The sequence below is a fragment of the Mercenaria mercenaria genome, chromosome 5 (genome assembly GCF_021730395.1).
Source record: "Mercenaria mercenaria strain notata chromosome 5, MADL_Memer_1, whole genome shotgun sequence".
In the NCBI taxonomy this organism is placed as follows: domain Eukaryota; kingdom Metazoa; phylum Mollusca; class Bivalvia; order Venerida; family Veneridae; genus Mercenaria; species Mercenaria mercenaria.
This window is the reverse complement of record NC_069365.1, coordinates 25,126,843-25,146,229: the sequence shown is the minus strand read 5'-3', so window position 1 is coordinate 25,146,229 and position 19,387 is coordinate 25,126,843. Positions and strand designations below refer to the sequence as shown.

At 35.3% G+C, this 19,387-nt stretch overlaps 1 protein-coding gene across 3 annotated transcripts in view; it reads left to right on the top strand.

Annotated features, from left to right (window-relative positions):
- Window positions 1–2,441: 2,441 nt before the first annotated feature.
- LOC128556934 (C-Jun-amino-terminal kinase-interacting protein 3-like) overlaps window positions 2,442–19,387 on the top strand; it is a 29,062-nt gene continuing 12,116 nt past the window's right edge. For 2 of the 3 annotated variants that reach the window (XR_008370918.1, XM_053542964.1), the window contains exons 1-7: window positions 2,497–2,552; window positions 5,899–5,934; window positions 9,145–9,170; window positions 11,915–11,993; window positions 14,840–14,897; window positions 16,178–16,234; window positions 17,760–17,883. Coding sequence is in view for 2 of the 3 variants with exons in the window: in XM_053542964.1 (XP_053398939.1) it covers window positions 9,147–9,170; window positions 11,915–11,993; window positions 14,840–14,897; window positions 16,178–16,234; window positions 17,760–17,883 (342 nt within the window). In the remaining variant the exon portion in view is untranslated. Of the gene's footprint in view, window positions 2,553–5,898; window positions 5,935–9,144; window positions 9,171–11,914; window positions 11,994–14,839; window positions 14,898–16,177; window positions 16,235–17,759; window positions 17,884–19,387 lie in introns of all 3 variants that reach the window. The other variant, XM_053542965.1, reaches the window with a different exon arrangement.

Below are 19,387 nucleotides of genomic sequence, written 5' to 3'. Positions count from 1 at the left end.
TGTATCAAAAGTTATACATGTGGTCCAAATTTCTAAGCTGTACCTTCAAAACAGGAAAGTAGGTCAGTAGGTCATGATTAAGACCATTCAAGATGAGTATTGAAATCCATATCAAAAGTGTACATGTGGTGCACATTTCTTTTCCACTGCTTCAAAACAACAAATAAGTCTATGTAAAACTAGGCCTATATTGACCCCAGGGTCATTATTTGAACAATCTTGTTAGAGAACCACTAGAGCATGCAACATAGTAAATATCTAAGATCTGGGCCTTATGACAAGACTAGAATTTTTAAAAAGGCTTTTCCCTGTACAAGTCTATTTAAACCATGTGCCGCCCGGGGCGGGGCCGTTTTTAACCCCAGGGGAATAACTTGAACAGTCTTGGTAGAGGACAACTAAACGATGCAACATACCAAATATTAAATCCCTAGGCTATGTGGTTTTGTGCATGAAGATTTTCAAATTTTTCCCTATATAAGTCTATATAAACCATGTGACCCCAGGGCGGGGCCATATTTGATCCCAGCGAGACAATTTGAACAATCTTTGTAAAGGACTACTATAGAATGGTACACATTAAATATCAAAGCCCTAGGCCATGTGGTTTTGTACAAGATTTTCAAAGTTTTCCCTATATAAGTCTTTATAAACCATGTGACCCCCGGTGTGGGCCCATATTTGACCCTGTGGGGGGTGGGGGGGGGGGGGGAGGGGTAATTTGAACAATCTTGGTAGAGGACCATTAGATGATGCAACATACCAAATATCAAAGCTCTAGGCCCTGTGATTTTGGACAAGAAGCTTTTCAAAGTGTTTCCCTATATAAGTCTATATAAACCATGTGACACCGTTGTGGGGCCATATTTGATCCTAGGGAGATAATTTGAACAACCTTAGTAGAGGATCAACACCAAATATCAAAGCCCTAGGCCCTGTGATTTAGGACAAGAATATTTTCCAGGTTTTTCCTATATAAGTCCCTAGAGAGATAATTTGAAAAATCTTGATAGAGGAACACCATATGATGCTACATACCAAATATCAAAGCCCTAGCCCCGGTGGTTTTGGACAAGACGATTTTTATATATTTTCCTTTCGGTTGCCATGGCAACCAGAGTTCTGTTCGGAATTCAATTCTATCCCGGACGCCGGACGGCGAGCGATCAAAATAGCTCACCCTGAGCCTTTGGCTCAGGTGAGCTATAAATAGTATTGACTATAGGTTCAAAAAACAAACCAAATATTAAAGTTCTCCTGGGCATAGTTCATTATATAGCGCATGGATGTCACATTTAACCGTCTCCGGAAGTTTGTGAGGCGGTCTTTCGAGTTATGTGGGTAGACCTATCTGCAGGACGGCTTTTGGCAGGTGTCATGTACTGTAATAACCTTCCTTACATATATATCTGTGGCATATCAGGCTCATTAGATGACACATCTGGTGTAAGTTGATGAACAGGTGCTCCGCTATCGTTTGAGTTTTATTCAATGGTATGTTATCCTTGGCCTAGTAAAGGCAGAAATATTCCTTTACTGTCTGAATCATCTTCACACACCACATACTGATCAAACTGGTGGACTTCAATAACCAAGAATGTCTGGACCCAATGCTTTGGATAACGGTCAATTAGATGTTATATATGTTCAAGCAAGCGTTCTGTGTCTCTCATGTGATGATTTCTAAAAGCATCCTCTCTAGCAGATAAACCTCTTCCCATGTTTAATGCGGTTGCTAGGTAGAATGGAGACAGTCCAAGATTGGGTAACCAACATGCACGTAGCAGGTGAAGATTTTGTATCTTTATTAGAGTATTGCGATACTACAACATAGCACATTGACAAACGTCAGTTTCTACTTCACCATTAATGATATATAACAGTGCATTGTCTCCTATTATTGAATTCAATAGTCCAACATAACAGAGGTACAATGATTTTTTTACGTACGTCACGTCCCCATATGAGACAGATGTTGCAGCTGTGACGCGACGTTATTTAAAACGTTTGCTTATAAAAGAGAAAGATAATATTACACGAATGTCTTTTCATACTGAATTTATTAAACGAGTTGAATAAACACAATAAAATACTGACGAGCATTTTATCATTTTTATTAAACGAGTTTAATACATACAATGAGGAAAGATACAAATGTAGTATTCTTTTTATCACATGTTCGTTGCATCAAAATTCCTTCTTTCTGTACCTATTATAGACAAAATCAATTCGACCAACGACTTCATTTCGCTCCCGGCATCAAATACTGTGACCGAAGCGCGAATTAAAGACCGCTCTATCTTTATTTTTAACTTTATTTTTCATTTCTAAAATAGAAAATGCGCGATTTAAAGCCCACGCGAACCAGTCCTTTTTCACATTTGCGCGAAATTTCATGCCAGCGAATTTAAATGATTACACAGTATGAGATAAGATAGTGCGCATTACTTCAAACTATGCAGTTAAGTAAAATGTTTCAATTTAAATGAAACACGATGTCAAGGTTAAATTGGAATAGACTGGGTGTTCGTACTGGAGGAGAATTCTGATTCGTAAGTGTTTATTTATTTTACTACATATACTGAACCACTGAGCTAATCCGCCATTAGCTATTTGCAAATAGTTTGAAAATATTGCTTTAAGCGACTAACCCACACATTGTGATATGTGAGTTCTGAAATAATTTATCTCTGGAAGGCAAACTGCCACCACTGTTTCATATATTTACTTGAAACTTAATGGTTGACCAGTTTCTAGTTTCCAGAATTACGGAAACATTCGAGTTTTCGCAATTTTTCTTGGACACTTTTATAAACCGTTTTGTAAACATTGATAAATATAGAACGAGACGCGACAGTATTTTTAGACACTATCATCACGTGGGCAGCAAACCAAAACTGCACAAGCGCATATTTTGCTTCCGCCTTTAATAATCGATTGAGCGCACACGTATAGGTATCGCACAGTATAGTCTATTATGGCGTTTTGAAATGTAAACAAAGAAACAAAAACATAAAATTAAGTCAATTCACTACGTTTACGTTGCATTCAGTGATTCATCGTTGGCCGAGCGGTTACAGTATTTGTTTTATACTATTTCGTCAGGAGTTCGATTCCCAGACCCATAAAAATTTGAGATAAGATGTCGGGCGCATGATATAAGATGTCGAGTCCGCAGGACAAGATATAGTGTACTCGAGATAGGATGTTGTGCGCTCGAGATAAGATGTCATGCGCTCGAGATTAGATGTAATGCGCACGAGTTAAGATGTCGGTTTGGGTAATGGATGGTGGTAAAAGAGTGAGTAATTTCGTCTAGTAACACGTCGTTGTAGATTGACATATATATCATAACTATTCATAACCATTACCACCTTTTTTGACATTTGTCATTGTGTCGCTGCAACAGAACGAAATAAAGAAATGGCACAAATCAGCCATCATAGCCATCAGTTAAATATTTTTATTCTTTTAAAAATGATTTATTACTTTTATTTTTATCTTTTCGGGAGCGGGTTCTGATTTTAAAAAGAAATAACACTGTAGTTTTGTAATGAGCTAATGGAAGGCCGGTGTGCCATGCTAATTTGCCAACGTTAAAATGTCGTGCACATGAAATAAGATGTCGTTCACGCGAGATAACATGTCGTGGACTCGAGATAAGATGTCAAGATAAGATGTCGTTCGCTCGAGATAGGATATCGTGCGCACGAGTTAAGATGTTCAGCACAAGAGATAAGATGTCATGCGCTCGAGATAAGATGTCGTGTGCACAAAATATGATGTCATGCACTTGAAATAAGACGTCGTGAGCAAGAGATAAGATGTCATGCCCTTAAGATAAGATTTCGTGCGCAAAAGAAAAAATGTCGACCCCACGGGATAAGATGTCGTGCGCGTGAGATAAGATGTAGAGCGCAAAAGATGAGATGTCGTGCGATTGAGATAAAATGTCGTGCGCTTGAGATTAGATGTCGTGCGCACACGATATGGTCTTTTGCGCACGAGATAAGATGTCGTGTGCATAAGATAAGATGTCATAAGCAGGAGATAAGATGTTGTGCGTTTGAGATAAAATGTCATGTGCACGAGTTAAGATGATGAGCGGAAGAGATAAGATGGCGTGCGCTTGAGATAAGATGTCGAGCGCATGAGATAAGATGTCGTGCGCAAAAGATGAGATGTCGTGCGCTCGAGATAAGATGTCTTGCGCACGAGTTAAAATGTTGAGCGCACGAGATAAGATGTCGTGTGCAAGAGGTAAGATCTTTGAATACGAGATAAGGTGTTAAGCGCACGATATAAGATGTCTTGCGCTCGAGATAATATGTCATGCGCTTAAGGTACGATGTCGTGGGCAAGAGATAAGATATCTTGCGCACGAGATAAGATGTCGACCGCACGAGATAAACGGTCGTGCGCACGAGATAAGATGTCATGCGCTCGAGATAAGATGTCGTGTGCACGAAATAAGATGTCATTTGCTTGAGATAAGATGTCTTGGGCAAGAGATAAGTTGTCATGCGCTCAATATAATATGTAGTGCGCATGCGATAAGATGTCGACCGCACGAAATAAGATGTCGTGCGCATGAGATAAAATGTCGAGCTCTAATTATAAGATGTCGTGCGCTTGAGAAAGGATGTCTGTCGTGCGCATGAGATAAGATCTTTTGCGTACGAGTTAAGATATCGTGCGCTCGAAATAAGATGTCATTCACAGGAGATATGATGTCGAGTGCTCGAGATATGATATCATGCGCACGAGATAAGATGTCGAGCGCATGAGATAAGATATCATGCACATGAGATAAGATGTTGTGTCCACGAGATACGATGTCGTTTGCACGAGATAAGATGTTGTGAGCACGAGATAATTTCATCTTAAAAAAAGTAATTGCATTGACAGTTTATTAAATGAAAATCTTTCCATTATATCTAAAGTATTTCGAAACTACTAATGTTAGTTCATTTTGCCCTTAACTTTCTATAACGGTATTCCAAGTTATGACACTGTCATATTTTATTTGTAGCAGGCTTCCTTTCTTAGCTTTTGGAAAAGCTGTAATTTAAGCGATGATGTTTAAATGAAAAGAAAATCAAATAACATCTCTAATTTCATCTCCAAATTCGCATATAATCATCGAACTAGATATTAATTGCAGCAATGATTTTTGCTACCCTCCTTGACTAATAATATATAAATGCATTGTCTTTAAACAAGTGACATAATATCTAAGACGACTGTCTTAAGCATGTATTTGAAAAAAGACTATTTCCTTCGCATTTTATCCCTTAAGAATTTGACGTACAAACTGTATAAAGAAAGAAAACTTTCTACAATATTTAAAAGCAATGCTGACATCAGTTGCATTTGGTGCATTTAAATCTATTTTAAGTTGTAAACAAAAACCTCACAGTGTATCAAAACAATGTATTCAAACAGCACAGAAGAAAATATAAATTAAACTAGAACCCCTGGAAAAAATGGAAACTACTCCTTACTGGACATGTTGATCCGTACGAAGTTCTTTCATTTCAAAAATTGGCTTCTTGTCGTTGAGCTTATTGGTGGACACGAGTTTGATCCTCAGTCCTGTATGTCCATCTGTGATTTGTAGGAAAGTTGTAAGTTGACTGTTTTTACATAACTGGAATGCTGCTGAAAATGGTGTTAAACTAAAATCAGATAAAACATGCGAAACTGAAAACGCATCAAACTTAAGTTCTTTTTACGGACACAAAACAGTTCTGTTGAATTCATATGATTTAATGATTGATGAGAGTTTAAGCCAAAATAGTTGACAGATGAAACATTTTGATACCTTTATTTATATTTAGTTAGTTTTTAGCATGTTGTTTATATTTGTGATGTTGTTTATTTCCGATGTTTTTACAGACAGTGAAGATAAGAAGGATGAACGAGGATCAAATGGTACGAGAAATTTCTTTATTTCTTTTACAAAAGTAAGTATTCAGTACTGTTTTCTTAATAAATAGATGAAGTCACTTTTGTTGGCTGTCACAGGATACAGTGTGGCCTGTTTGAAATATCAAGTACTTTTGAGATTTTTTAATAAGACTGTAACAAAGTAAATAGTTTGTCAATTGTTTGGTATAACTATTGTGTACAAGTATCACAGCAGAAATGATACGTTCATATATACCCTTCGAACTTTTCCAAGCACATTTAAATTGGACTGACTCATTTCTACCAAGACAGGCGGCTTATTATTATTAAAGATGGTTAATCAGATTCTGGTTATGTAATGGATTTATTCATAAATTTAACATCTGATCACTTACGTTTATTTATGTTCACTTAACTCTTAATACAAGTTAGATTTTCACTGGAGGTATTTTTAAATTCTAGTTGCCCAAATTAGATATATGTTTTTTTTTTCTAGGTAAAAATTTGATAATATACTTTGCCTAAGGAACAATATAAATATAAGACTATTGCATTGTATTTAGTAAAACTTGCATGAACAATTATATATTTTGTTGCAATTTATTAGAAATAAAAGTTTCAAAATTGTTATAGCCTCCCTTGGTTGCACATTACCCTTAATGAATATAGAAGCAACACACAGTCCTAATCCTTATCACGTAGTATTTTTGTGATATCCTAATATCTGTCATATACAATTCTTAAAAGGAAATTACATTAAAACAAAAGAAATACTCATCTTTTTATGAGCTTACCTGTCACGTCCGTCTTCCGTCGTCATCGTGCGTCCACAATATCTTGTCCACATTTTGCATTGATTTTAATCAAACTTGCACACAACTGGTATTGTCATAATATCTCGGTTCCTTTCGTAAACGGACCAGACCCCATCATGGGTTCCAGAGTTATGCTTTTGCAGCCATATAGAGACTCCATTTTATCTTAAACAGCAATAGACCTTGGATTCCATGATGAATCCGTCCAATCCAGACATCAGAGCTACGGCCCCTGATTAACCCCTGAAAGAGCCTTACTTTGTTAATTTGTACCTCGCGAACACGATAGAAGTGACATTTTACATTCGATTTAAACCACACTCACGCACAACTTAAGATACTGCGATGAAGTATACGAAAACTCTGGTAAACATTTATTTTGGTCGATTAAAAATTCTGGCGAAATCCTTGATAAGTTTAAAATTAATAATTACAAGGTATCTACAGTCAGTACATACGAATTTTCTACTTTGTATACCACTTTACCACATAACTTAATAAATGACAAACTAACTGCCCTAATTCAAAAGACTTTTGCCAGAGAGAATGCTACATTTCTCGCTTGCAGTTTTGATAAAGCTTTTTTTACTAGCAATATTATTAAACATTATACAATGTGGACCTGTGACGAAGTTTGTAAAGCCCTTTCCTTTTTATTGAACAACATTTACATCAGGTTTGGGAATGCAGTTTTTAGACAAGTAGTTGGTATTCCCATGGGAACAAATTGTGCACCCTTTGTCGCAGATTTGTTTTTATATTGTTATGAAAGAGACTTTATGTTGAGCCTTTCTCCAGATACGCAGGCAGATATTATAACTGCATTTAATAATACATCACGCTATCTGGATGATATTCTTAATATGGATAATCCGTTTTTTGGTCAATTGGTGGGTACTATTTATCCTAGGGAGCTTCAGTTAATTAAAACTAACAATTCGGATACTGATGCTTCGTTTTTAGATTTACATCTCTCTATTTATGACAATATTATACATACCAAAATTTATGACAAGAGGGATGATTTTAACTTTAGTATTGTAATTTTTCCCCATTTGGATGGGGATGTACCTCGGGCTACATCTTATGGGGTATATATTTCTCAATTAATTCGGTTTGCCAGAGCGTGTAGTCATGTCAAGCATTTCAGTGAACGTAATCTATATATTACAAGTAAACTTCTTCAGCAAGGCTACCGTTATTACAAATTGCGTAAATATTTTGCTAAATTTTACTATCGTAATTCTGATTTAGTTTTAAAATTCAATAGTAATTTAAAGACACTTCTGCGAGAAGGTATTTCTAAACCCGTTTTTTATGGGGATGTGGTTTACAAACTTCGTAAGATCTTGGGTCATGGTAATTTTCCGAATGTATTTGGTAAAATTATAAAACGTTTTATTGAAAGAGGTTACGACCCAACTGTTTTGAGACATACCGCATGTTTAGTGTTCAACCCGTTTACAGTTGGACACTACGCTTCCCTCTTTGATTGTGTCTGACGGAAGAGGGGGAGGACTCTATGATAAGCAGTTTTTAAATCCTACCAGGACTGAACCGTTTTGATATCTGTCTTCTGGCCTGTTTCGTCGGGCCCTTAAGGGTGTTTCTCTTGTTGCTCTGTCTTCTGAAAAGGCATTGAGTACATACGTTTTTGGTTCTAAAGGTTTGCTTTTTATATTTTTATACACGAGCATTTTTGTGTTTTACATGCCATGCCTTTTTGTTTCCATTACGTGTGTTAAAGATTCACCTGGAGGGGATTACTTTTATTTACACTGTCCCATGTCTTTGGAACATGGTGGGGGTAAGAGTGAGGTTGGGTGCGCACCATAAACCGGTTTAAGCTCCCCAGTGGTGTTTTTGCCACTGACCGTTCCAAGGCGGTGCCCCACTGTGTTCCTTTGTTTGTTCGTTTTGTCCTCTTGTGTAGGCTTTGTATGTGTGCGCGTGTATGTGTGTGTGTTCCTTTGTTTGTTCGTTTTGTCCTCGTATGTTGGCTTTGTGTGTGTGCACGTGTATGTGTGTGTGTTTGTGGTGTACACGTCTGCGTGCTGTAGGTTTCGTTTTGGGGAGGCTGCGCTTTTGGTACGTGGCATTCCCTGTTTGATATTTGTCTTTGTTTTAATTCACAATAAGAGAAGATCTCGGTTCTTTTCGAAAACCGGCTAGATTTCATCATGGGTTCTAGAGTTACTGCCCCTGAAAGGGGGAAAAATTTCTTTTTTGGCTCTTTCAGCCATATAGAGGTTTCATCTATGCTTTGATTTAATACAACTTGCACAAAATGTTAATCTTGATCATCTCTATGCTAAGCTCAAAACTGGGTCATATCGGGTCTAAAACTAGGTCACCCGGTCAAATCAAAGGAAAAGCTTGTTAACACTCTTGTTTTGCATAGCATTATTTGTTTCAGAAGCAATGACAAAGACATTTGGACCACAGGTATAACGTTTGAAACAGATTTCAATACTCATCTTGAATAGTCTTAATCTTTACCTGCTGACCTACTTTTTTACTGACCTGTCACGTAGTGACAAGGTGAGCTTTTGTGATCGCCTTTCGTCCGTCGTCTGTTTGTCCGTCTTTCGTCCGTCCGTCCGTTCACAATTTGTTGTGAACATGATAGAAACCATATTTTGCAATCGATTTTTATCAAACTTGCACACAACTTGTTTAGAAATAATATCATGATTCCGTTTGAAAACTGGCCAATATCCTATCATGAAGGACCAAAATTTGCAATTTTGGATTGTGAACACAATAAACATCACATTTTGCAATCAATTTTTATCAAACTTGTACACAACCTTTATTGGCAAAAGATCTTGGTTCCTGTCGGAAACTGGTAAGATCTCATGTCTTCTCGGGTTATGACCCCTTAAAGGGCCAAAATCTGCAATTGTCGCATTTGCAGCCATATAGAGACTTCATTTATGGTTTGATTTGAAACAAACTTGCAAAATATCTTAAACAACAATAGATAAATAGATCTTAGATTCTATGATAGATCCGTAAGATCCAATCATAGGTTCCGGAGTTACGGCCCCTGGTTGACCACTTAAAGAGCCAAATTTGTTTATTTTAACCTTGAGAACAGGCCAGAAGTGGCATTTTACATTTGATGTTAACCAAACGTACACACAACTTAAGTCACAATAAGATCTCGGTTCCTTTCGAAAACAGGCTAATTTTCATGGTTCTAGAGTGACTGCCACTGAAAGGGGCAAAATGTTCTTTTTTGGCCCTTTCAGCCATATGAAGGTTTCCTTATGCTTTGAGTTTATACAAACTTGCACAGAATGTTAATCTTGATGATCTCTATGTCATGTTCGAAAATGGGTTATGTAGGGTCAAAAACTAGGTCACCAGGTCAAATAAAAGGAAAAGCTTTTTAACACTCTAGAGGCCATATTTATGACCTTATCTTTATGAAACGTAGTCAAAATGTTTATCTTGATGATTCCTATGCCAGTTTTAAAATTGGGTCATATGGGGTCAAAAACTAGGTCACCCGGTCAAATTAAAGGAAAAGATTGTTAATATTGTAGAGGCCACATTTATGACCGTATCTCCATGAAACTTGGAGAGAATGTTTATCTTGATGATTCCTAGGTCAAATGTGAAACTGGGTGATGTGAGGGTCAAAAACTAGGTCTGCCGCTCAAATCAGAGGAAAAGCTTGTTAACACTCTAGAGGCCATATTTATGACGCTATCTTCATGAAACTTAGTAATAGTGTTTATCTTGATGATTACTAGGCTAAGTTTGAAACTGTGTCATATGGGGTCAAAAACTAGGAAAAAAAACAACTTGGTAACACTGTAGAGGCCACATTATGACCCAGTCTTGATGAAACTTGGTCAGAATATTTATCTTGATGATTCGAAGGCCGAGTTAAACAGGTGAGCGGTGTAGGGTCATCATGACCCTCTTGTTCATTTTTATTGTTACAACATAGAAATTTGGACCACATGTATAATTTTGATACAGATTTCAAAACTGATTATGAATAGTCTTATTCAGGATCTACTGACATGCTTTCTTGTTTTTTAAGGTACAGCATAGATACTTGGACCACATATATAACTTTTGATACAGATTTCAATACTCATCTTTAATATTCTTAACCCTAACCCTGACCTTCTTTCTTGTTTTTGAAGCTAAGCAAAGAGATTTAGACCACCTGTATAATGTTTGATACAGATTTCAATACTCATCTTGAATAGCCTTAATCATGACCCATTGACCTACGTTCTTGTTTTTGAAGCTACAGCAAAATATTTGGACTACCTGTATAACTTTTAACATATTTAAGTAGTTCTAGATTTCTTGAATAATCTTTACCATGACCTACTTACCTAGTTTTTTGTTTTCGAAGCTTTAACAAAGACATTTGTTTAATCAAGCATTTAAACACAGGTGAGCGATATAGGGCCATCATTGTTTACTTTAAAGGGGAGCAATTGAAGAATTTCATAGAAGTAGGTCACACATACATTTTAGATAGGGATCTAACTCTATGTAATTTGTTTTTTATCCTTAAATAAATCTTTAACTGAATATACAAAAAGGGAAAATACCATACAATGTTGAAGTTTAAAATCAAAATTAGCGTGTGATATAGAATGACTTTGAAACCTAGTGCTCTGTTCATATTCGAGAGTATTAGATTTACCTGTGTTCTCAAATATACAGCATGCCATACATTAATAAATTTTTAAAAAAGTTAAATATTTGTTATTCTAGAGTTGTTTATTCAAGGTAATCATTATTAATTATCTGAATAACATTTATCGGAGATGGTTTAGAGATATAGTCCGATGAAGAATAATCTAATACCAAATTGGTTGTTAATTCGGTAGAAAATAGTTAAATTATAAAGATGGATGAAAGTTTGTGTTTGAAGTGAAGATAATACAGCTCTCAGCTGATACTGATCGTCAAGAATAAAAGAACAAATCTTATGTAAATTAGGTGGAAGAATATGTAAAACACCAAGATATAATGTAACGAAATGAACAGCTTAACAGAAAAGAAGTAGCAAATAGTTACTATTCTTACTCTTATTAATGTGTCAGAAAAATCACTTTGAGACTGTATGATCTTCACAGAGTGGTGCATAGATGATTTACGTAGCTAGATAATTGATTAACACTAGTGTTTGTTTTCTCTCCCACCATGCTCAGGTGCTTCTGCTAACCACCTTGCTGTTGTTGTTGTTGTTGTTGTGGTTGTTGATCTCAACAGTGAATGACAACTTCTTTGGTAAGTATTATCTTCCTTAAAGACATTACTAAGGCAATATGCTGTCCACATTGTACGTTACAGGTCCATGATCTAACTGCTATTAAAGTCCCAAATCATGAAGTCATTTATTAACAATACTGTACAATTTATATTTTTTCAGGTTACTTTTTGTGTATCACTTCTTAGGTATGAGTAATCAGATCTTTCTTGGTAAAGGAGGAATTTAGTGTAATCCAAAAATAGTATTGAGAGTTGATATCCAAGAAGGTTTACATTGTTATCCAGTGACGTTGGAAATTAATTAGATATTGGGGTAAATCCATTATTGTTTGGTGAAGTTAATTGTTCTTAAGAAATATTCTGTTTCAATATTGGAGAATACTTTAAATTGTCATTGGGGAAAATTGTAATGCTGTTGTTGGGATCTCCGTGGGCTATGGTTAAGTCCGCTGACTTCAAATTACTTGTCCCCCACTCTTAAATAATGTTTTGAGGGGAACTAGGAGTCTTCCTTCTCTGTGAATAACTGCACTGTTGCCATAAGACCTGTAATACTGTTGATGTGACCTGAAACAAAAATAATAAAACAAAACAAAACAATAAACAATGTTTTTCGGGGAATAATCCATTGTTATCTTGGGAATAGTTTATATCATCATTAGGGGAATAACTTAATGTTATTTGTACATTGTCAGGATTAAAATAATTTATTGTTGCTGCAAGGGTAATCAGTCGTTTTGAGTGATTAATCCATCAACATTATGGAATAACTCAGTGTCATTATAATGAAAAGTTTAGCACTGTTATTGGTGGTATTCGGAATAAACCCCTGTTATTGGTGTGAAAAAAATTTCATTGTTGTTGTTGAGCAATAATCCATTATGTTTGGGAAATACATTTGAGAATAATCTAGTAAGCTTTTTTTTTAAATAAAGTGCTGCAGTATAGTTGGTGGGTTTACTCAGCCTAATAAAAGATTCATTCAAGGTTATGATGTCCACTTTGGGTTAGTAGATTGTGGTTTATGAGTACAAGAGTGTGATTGGGGAAATTCAGAATAATCCAATAATATGATAAGTAAGTACAAGATACAAGATACAAGAAACTTTATTTAACGTCAGATATTATATAACAAAAAAACATTAGCTTAAAGTTATTTCCCAACAAACAAAGGTAAAATAATAACAACTAAAAATGGCCGTAAAAGAAAAGCACACGGTTAAAGCATAGCATAAAAAAGATAAGCATATAATAATGATACATGCAAGTAAATACAAGTCAATAGACATAAATAAGAAATTAGTAGTTGAAAGTCGGGTAATGTGACAAGTGTGAGACAATAACCTAGTTCCCCAAGTAAAGTAATTATGTCCCAACCCACCGAAAGAAAGGTGTAGAATGGGAAAAGGGCTTGAGAGGGTCAAACACAATGCCACACCCGCATCTGTCATCTACAAAGTTATCACAAAAAGAAACAGTTTGGTAACGTGCATGAAGAAAAAAAATAATTAAGCAATAAAACTGTTGTAAGAGAGAGAGAGAGAGAGAAAAAAAAAGAGAAAATTAAGACATATTTTACTATTTAAATTATCATTACTTAGTTAAATATGAAGACTATTGCTAAAAAATGAAGAAAATTAAATAAATAAAATAGTAATTAAAAGGTTTAAATATGGCTTCGCCTGGTTTTGCCAGCTGTACGGCCAGTCCACACGCGCTGAGACTCCACCAGGCGAGGGTGAAAATTTATCTATGAAAAAGAGTAAATACTAAAGTAACAAGCAGTGTAATGATGAGTGAGTAGGGTTGGTTATAAAGAAAAACTAAGCACAATGCAGGGTAAAAAGAACCAGAAAACACAAAAACCTGAACAGCATAAAAGCACAGAGGCAGAAAGAAATAATAAACTAGTAAAAACAAAGTTGTCTATAGGTAAACACGCAACTAAGAAGCACACAAATAAATAAAGCAACATAACAAGCCAAGCAGCAATGAAAAGTATAAAAGCAGCTATAAGCACATGGCGCATTTACATTTGGGACCAGTCCAGGTGCGGATCAGCCTGACAAATTATTTGTATTCCTGTGCAGTCCTTATATCATTTGGCATACTGTTCTGCACCCGGACGGCCTCAAACCTAAAAGAGTTCTTGCCATACCTGACTGTCTTTACTGTTGGTATTTCTAATGTGTTTTCATATCTGAAAATTGTACTAAAGATCTTATATATTGTGGTGAGATGTTGTTAATCATTTTATAAGTTTCAATAGCAATTGTTCTTAATCTGCTTAGGTGAAGAGTAGTTAGTTTTACTTTATTTAACAAGGTTTCATAAGATGATTCAGAGTCATTATAAACAATTCTTAAGCCATGATACTGTAATTTTTCAAGCTTTTCAGTATTTGATTTACTACAGAAATGCCACACGAGCGGACAGTAGTTGAGGTTGGACCGGATGAAGGATTTAAAAATGACCAATCTTGTTTGAAAATTTAGGAATTTACTTACCGTTGTAGTACATTTAGCTGTTTTGCTGCTTTGCGACATATGTTGGTGACCTGGCTGTCAAAGTCAAGTAGGGCGTCTAGTGTAACACCTAGTAGTTTGACCTCGTCTTCACATGTGATTTCGTTGTTATTTAAGTTGAAAGATTTGACCTCGTTATTTGAAATCTTGCCTATGCATATTGCTTGGAATTTATCTTGTGTCTTGTTGTACTCATTCTATTCTCAAATTACATGTAGTAACTGTTTGTACAAAATTAATAATCCAAGTGCCTTTTTCCATGTATTAAAACAGTATTACTATTTGTTGTATGTTGATCACAAGCATTTTAATATCATGATTATGTTTTATATTAAAAAGACACGAGCAGAGAACGGGAGAATTTGATTCTGGAAAATACAGAACTGCAAGCTACAAAGTAAGTCCTTGACATGTATGGTATACTTGTGTTACTGATAATTACAGTCTAACTGCTAAATACAAGAATTTAGATTTTTTTTATATTTAATATGTACTGTAGTTATGTCTTTACACAGTGATGGTAGATTTATTAATTTAGTGCTGTCTGTCTGTCTGTCTGTCTGTCTGTAAGTCTGTCTGTCTCTAAGTTACAGTTAGGCTGCGCAACTTTTGTGACACCATAAAACAGATTTACACCAAATTTTACAAAAGTGATCATTACAAAGCTTTGTAATGCATATTGTCAACATGTACTGGTTCGTTGACTTTCATTGAAGTAATGGCCCTTGATTTGTCAAATTCTTTGATATATTGACTACTTTTCTTAAGTTGTTGGGTATATTTTGACCAAACCTTAAGGAGTGATCAGTGCCAAGCTTAATTTTGCATATCATTAGAATGTTATGGTACAGTGATTTTCACTGGAGTTATATATTTTTTTTAATTCAAGAAGGATTCAATGATGAAATCATTTTATAACTTAAATATAGCTTAGCTATTAGAAACAACAGTATGAGAGTTGAGTTTGGGCATGGCAAGATCATTAAAGCGTTATATAGACTGACTTGTTCACACATTTTATTTTGTAAAATGAAATCATCTCGAAATTTGCTAAAAGTGTTTTTTTTTTTAACAGGGCTTTAACAAAAACCTATTGGTTTGCATTCCAGAACATTTTATTAGTATCTGTCCTGCACTCATTAATTATAATGCAGTGTATGGGGTAAAATATTTTAAATTGTGTTTAATAAACATTGTCTGGGAGTAATCCATTTCTATATCATTATGTCATCAATCAATTATTCATGATAATCAGTCACTGTACATGTGATTTTGCAATGAAGACTGATTGAAGTTTGGAATGCATATTCTAGAAAAGTAATTTAACAAATCGACTAGCACTTGAAGTGATTGTCAGTAAGGAAACAAAGCAGTGCTATGATATTAATAAAATAGAAATGTCTGGAGTCTCATAATTATTTGAGTGTGGAGTACAAAATAGAGAAAAGTGGAAACTTCACAGGTCGCTCAACACGACAAATACGAAAATGTTGCAGGCTCGGTTTGATTGAGCCTGTTCATGGACGGTAGTGGAAATGCATGCTACCGTCCACGCCCTCTGGCCCCGGGTTGAGCAGAACTCAACATTTACACATGCTAAAAGTACAAAAAGCAATTTAGAGACATCCGCAGATGTATTCAAGTTTTTTATTGAATGCCCTTGATTGTATATTTCAGGAATGCCTTAAACATAGTGAAGGATGATCTGATAGCCAAGGTGGATGAAATGTTCAGGTACAATTTCTTCTCTTCCCGTGTTCAACCAAATGGGAAGTCACCAGAAAGTGGCTTTTAAAACTGGCTGAAATTGATCCAGTTTTTAATGAGCCTGTTAGTTAAAATGACCAAAAAATTAAAAAGCTAAAGAAATCCCAGATAATTTGTTACATCAACACGTATTAACAAATACATTTTAGCTGACTTGAACTGTGTTAATGAAACATAGGTTCTCCTCTGAATCTATAGGTCAGAATTATACAGATTTGGTCATTAGCATCCTTGCAAGAACCTCTGTCAAATCAAATATGTCCAAATGTTTCAGCTTCGTCCTTTTTTAGCAGCCACCAGAGCTAAAATTAACTTTTTTTAAAACACTGTCTTTATCAAATTTGTTTCTTAGCATCATTATAATGTCTTTTCATAATTTTGTTCAACTTGGCCTTTTAAGGGACCTTTGGATGACTTGTTATGAACAGCAGCTGAATGGGTCTTCATCAAATGTCGTCCTTAGCATCGTTGTAAGGTCCTATCCCAATTTTGTAATGATTGGGTCAGTTGGCCCCTTTAGGGCCACTAGAGCTGAAAATAGAAATACCTTTTAGCACCTTCTGCTCATTAACTGCTGGATGAATCTTCGTCAGACTTGGTCTGTAGCAGTATTGTAAGGTTTTCTCCTAAATGTGTTCATCGGGGACACTTTCAGCGGCCACTAAATTTATAAATAGAAATACTGTAAACAACTTCTTCTGATAAATTGCTTGATGCATCTTCATCAAACTTGTTCTGTAGCATCATTATAAGATCCTCCCCCAGCTTGTTTAACAAATGGGAGCACTTGGCCCCTTTTGGGGCCATTCAAGTTAAGAGCAGAAATACCTTTAAATGATCTCTCATGAACTGTTTGATCAATCTCCATCAGACTTGTCTGTAGTGTCATTATCAGGTCTTCTACCAAGTTTTTGCAAATCGGGACCTCAACAGACTCTCAAGTTTGTTTTAATGGATACACATTTTGGGGCTGTCACATCAAAATGTAGACAAACCTTTAAAGATTGAACTGCTTAAAGGATGTTCACTAAAATGGTCAGTGTAAGATCAAATGGTCAAGGGCCTCCACATGTGAATGACTTAAGCCTAGTTTGGTCCCTTTTTCATCTTTTTTTAGTCAATAAAACTGAAAATGATTCTTTTGCATTTCCTATCTGGTTTATTCACCAAAATTTACTGTAAACTCCACCCTGTAGAGAAACAGTTTATACCTGAATCATAGTTTCTTGAGGATAAACAACAGTGTCAGATTGTACATTATTTGTAGAGACAAAAATAGGGAAATCTGCAAACATTCAATAAGCTATTCATAATAGTACTTCTGATTGTGCTGTAGTAAGTTTTACACATATAAGAACTGACCAAAAGGCACGCTGTAGTACAAAAATTATGTAAGTTTTACAGAATGTACTAATGTACTAAATTCTAGCCAACTGTTGCTTAATGCTCTTGCAGTATCATAGTTGGACTCTGTACATTCTTCTGTTTACAGTGAGCAAGAAATTTTGAAAGGAGAGATACTGACTCTGAAAGCAGTAAAAGAAAAATTACAGGGTAGAATCAAAGATCTGGAGGAAGAATTAAAGATATCCAAGGCAGAGCTAGAAGAGAATGAGGTCAGTATGTAACAGTGACTGTTTAGGCAAAATTTCACTTGCAGTACCAATTATATTGATATTGATATTAGTGGCAGAGTGGTAAAGATCACTGACTTCAAATCACTTGTCCTTTACCAATGCGGGTTCGAGCCTCTCTTGGGGCATAGAATGCTTTATGTGAGGAAGCTATCAAGCTGCCTTACGGAAGATCAGTGGAAAAGCGGGAATGTTGCCATATGACCTATAATTGTGTCGGTATGATGATAAATCCGACAAAATATACTCGTTATTGCAGCACTATTTGATAAAATAAGACTCTCAAATTGGAAGCTCCAGTTGCTATTTTATTGCAATTGAAAACTGTCTTGAGCCTTTGTTTAAAAATTGTAGACCAAATGTTGGTCAGGATATACTTTTCTCCATATTGACCGTCAGGAAATAAATACAAATGTATTACAAAAAAGGAGAAACATGTGGCTTTCAGTTTGTACTGAGTTCGTTTGAGTTTAAGGTGGTTCGCGGGTTTCCGACGAAAATTTCGAAGTATGAGATGTAAGACTGATATTAAGTCTGTGTGTACTAACATACCCTGTCTTTCATTTGGAGAAAACAGAAAATCTTTCCGACTCCACATTTCCTTTGAGGAGCGCCACCTAGCGTCTTTTTCAAGGGAAATCGCCGTTTTTCTGTAATAATCGCATTAAAATTAATGTTATTACATTTTTTCAAACTCAGGTATATAGCTAAATTCAATGTTATTGTTTACATGTTGCGTTTTGTAAATTATTTCATTTGGAAAATGCTTAAATAAAGAGATATCCGTAGTAGGGGTGGGGAAAAATAGCGAAAATATTCAATGTATTTCATGGCCGTTTATCCGAAATAATATAAAACGGAACGGTCAAAGTTCTTGATTTTCAAATATATTCTTCTTTAATCATTTCTGAACAATAAAATAAAATAAAAATTGTGGGTCTACACGGCAGATTTTTTGTAAATTTACTTTTTATTTGTTTTGGTAATCTAAATATTGTGACGTTAATACGTCCTTTATGGTGTTAACGACACATAAACATTTTGTTTATTATGTCCTTTAAAGATACATTTTTGTATACAAGTATACAGGATGATGAAAGTACACAAAAATGAACTATTTTTACTAAATAGATTCACATTATTTACAGTGTTAAGTAATTTACAATCTAAATATATCATCTAGAAATATACTTCAATGTCAGTTAAACGATTTCCTTAAAGACGCTAATTATTTTATTTATATTATTATGTAAAATGTCATTTACTAATGATAACCATAAACACCCTTGCCGTTTCTGTCAGGGTATTAACATTTCAGGCTGTCTCAAATTCTATTAGACTGTCTGCAATAACAGAGTCTACATTCTCATGGATTTCTGAATACTTGCGTCGTAATTAGCATAGTATGCAACCAATACGCATCTGCTAAATTGTTTTATCCATTTTTGAAACAGTTTTAGAACTAATTTTTAAGCCGTGCAACGCA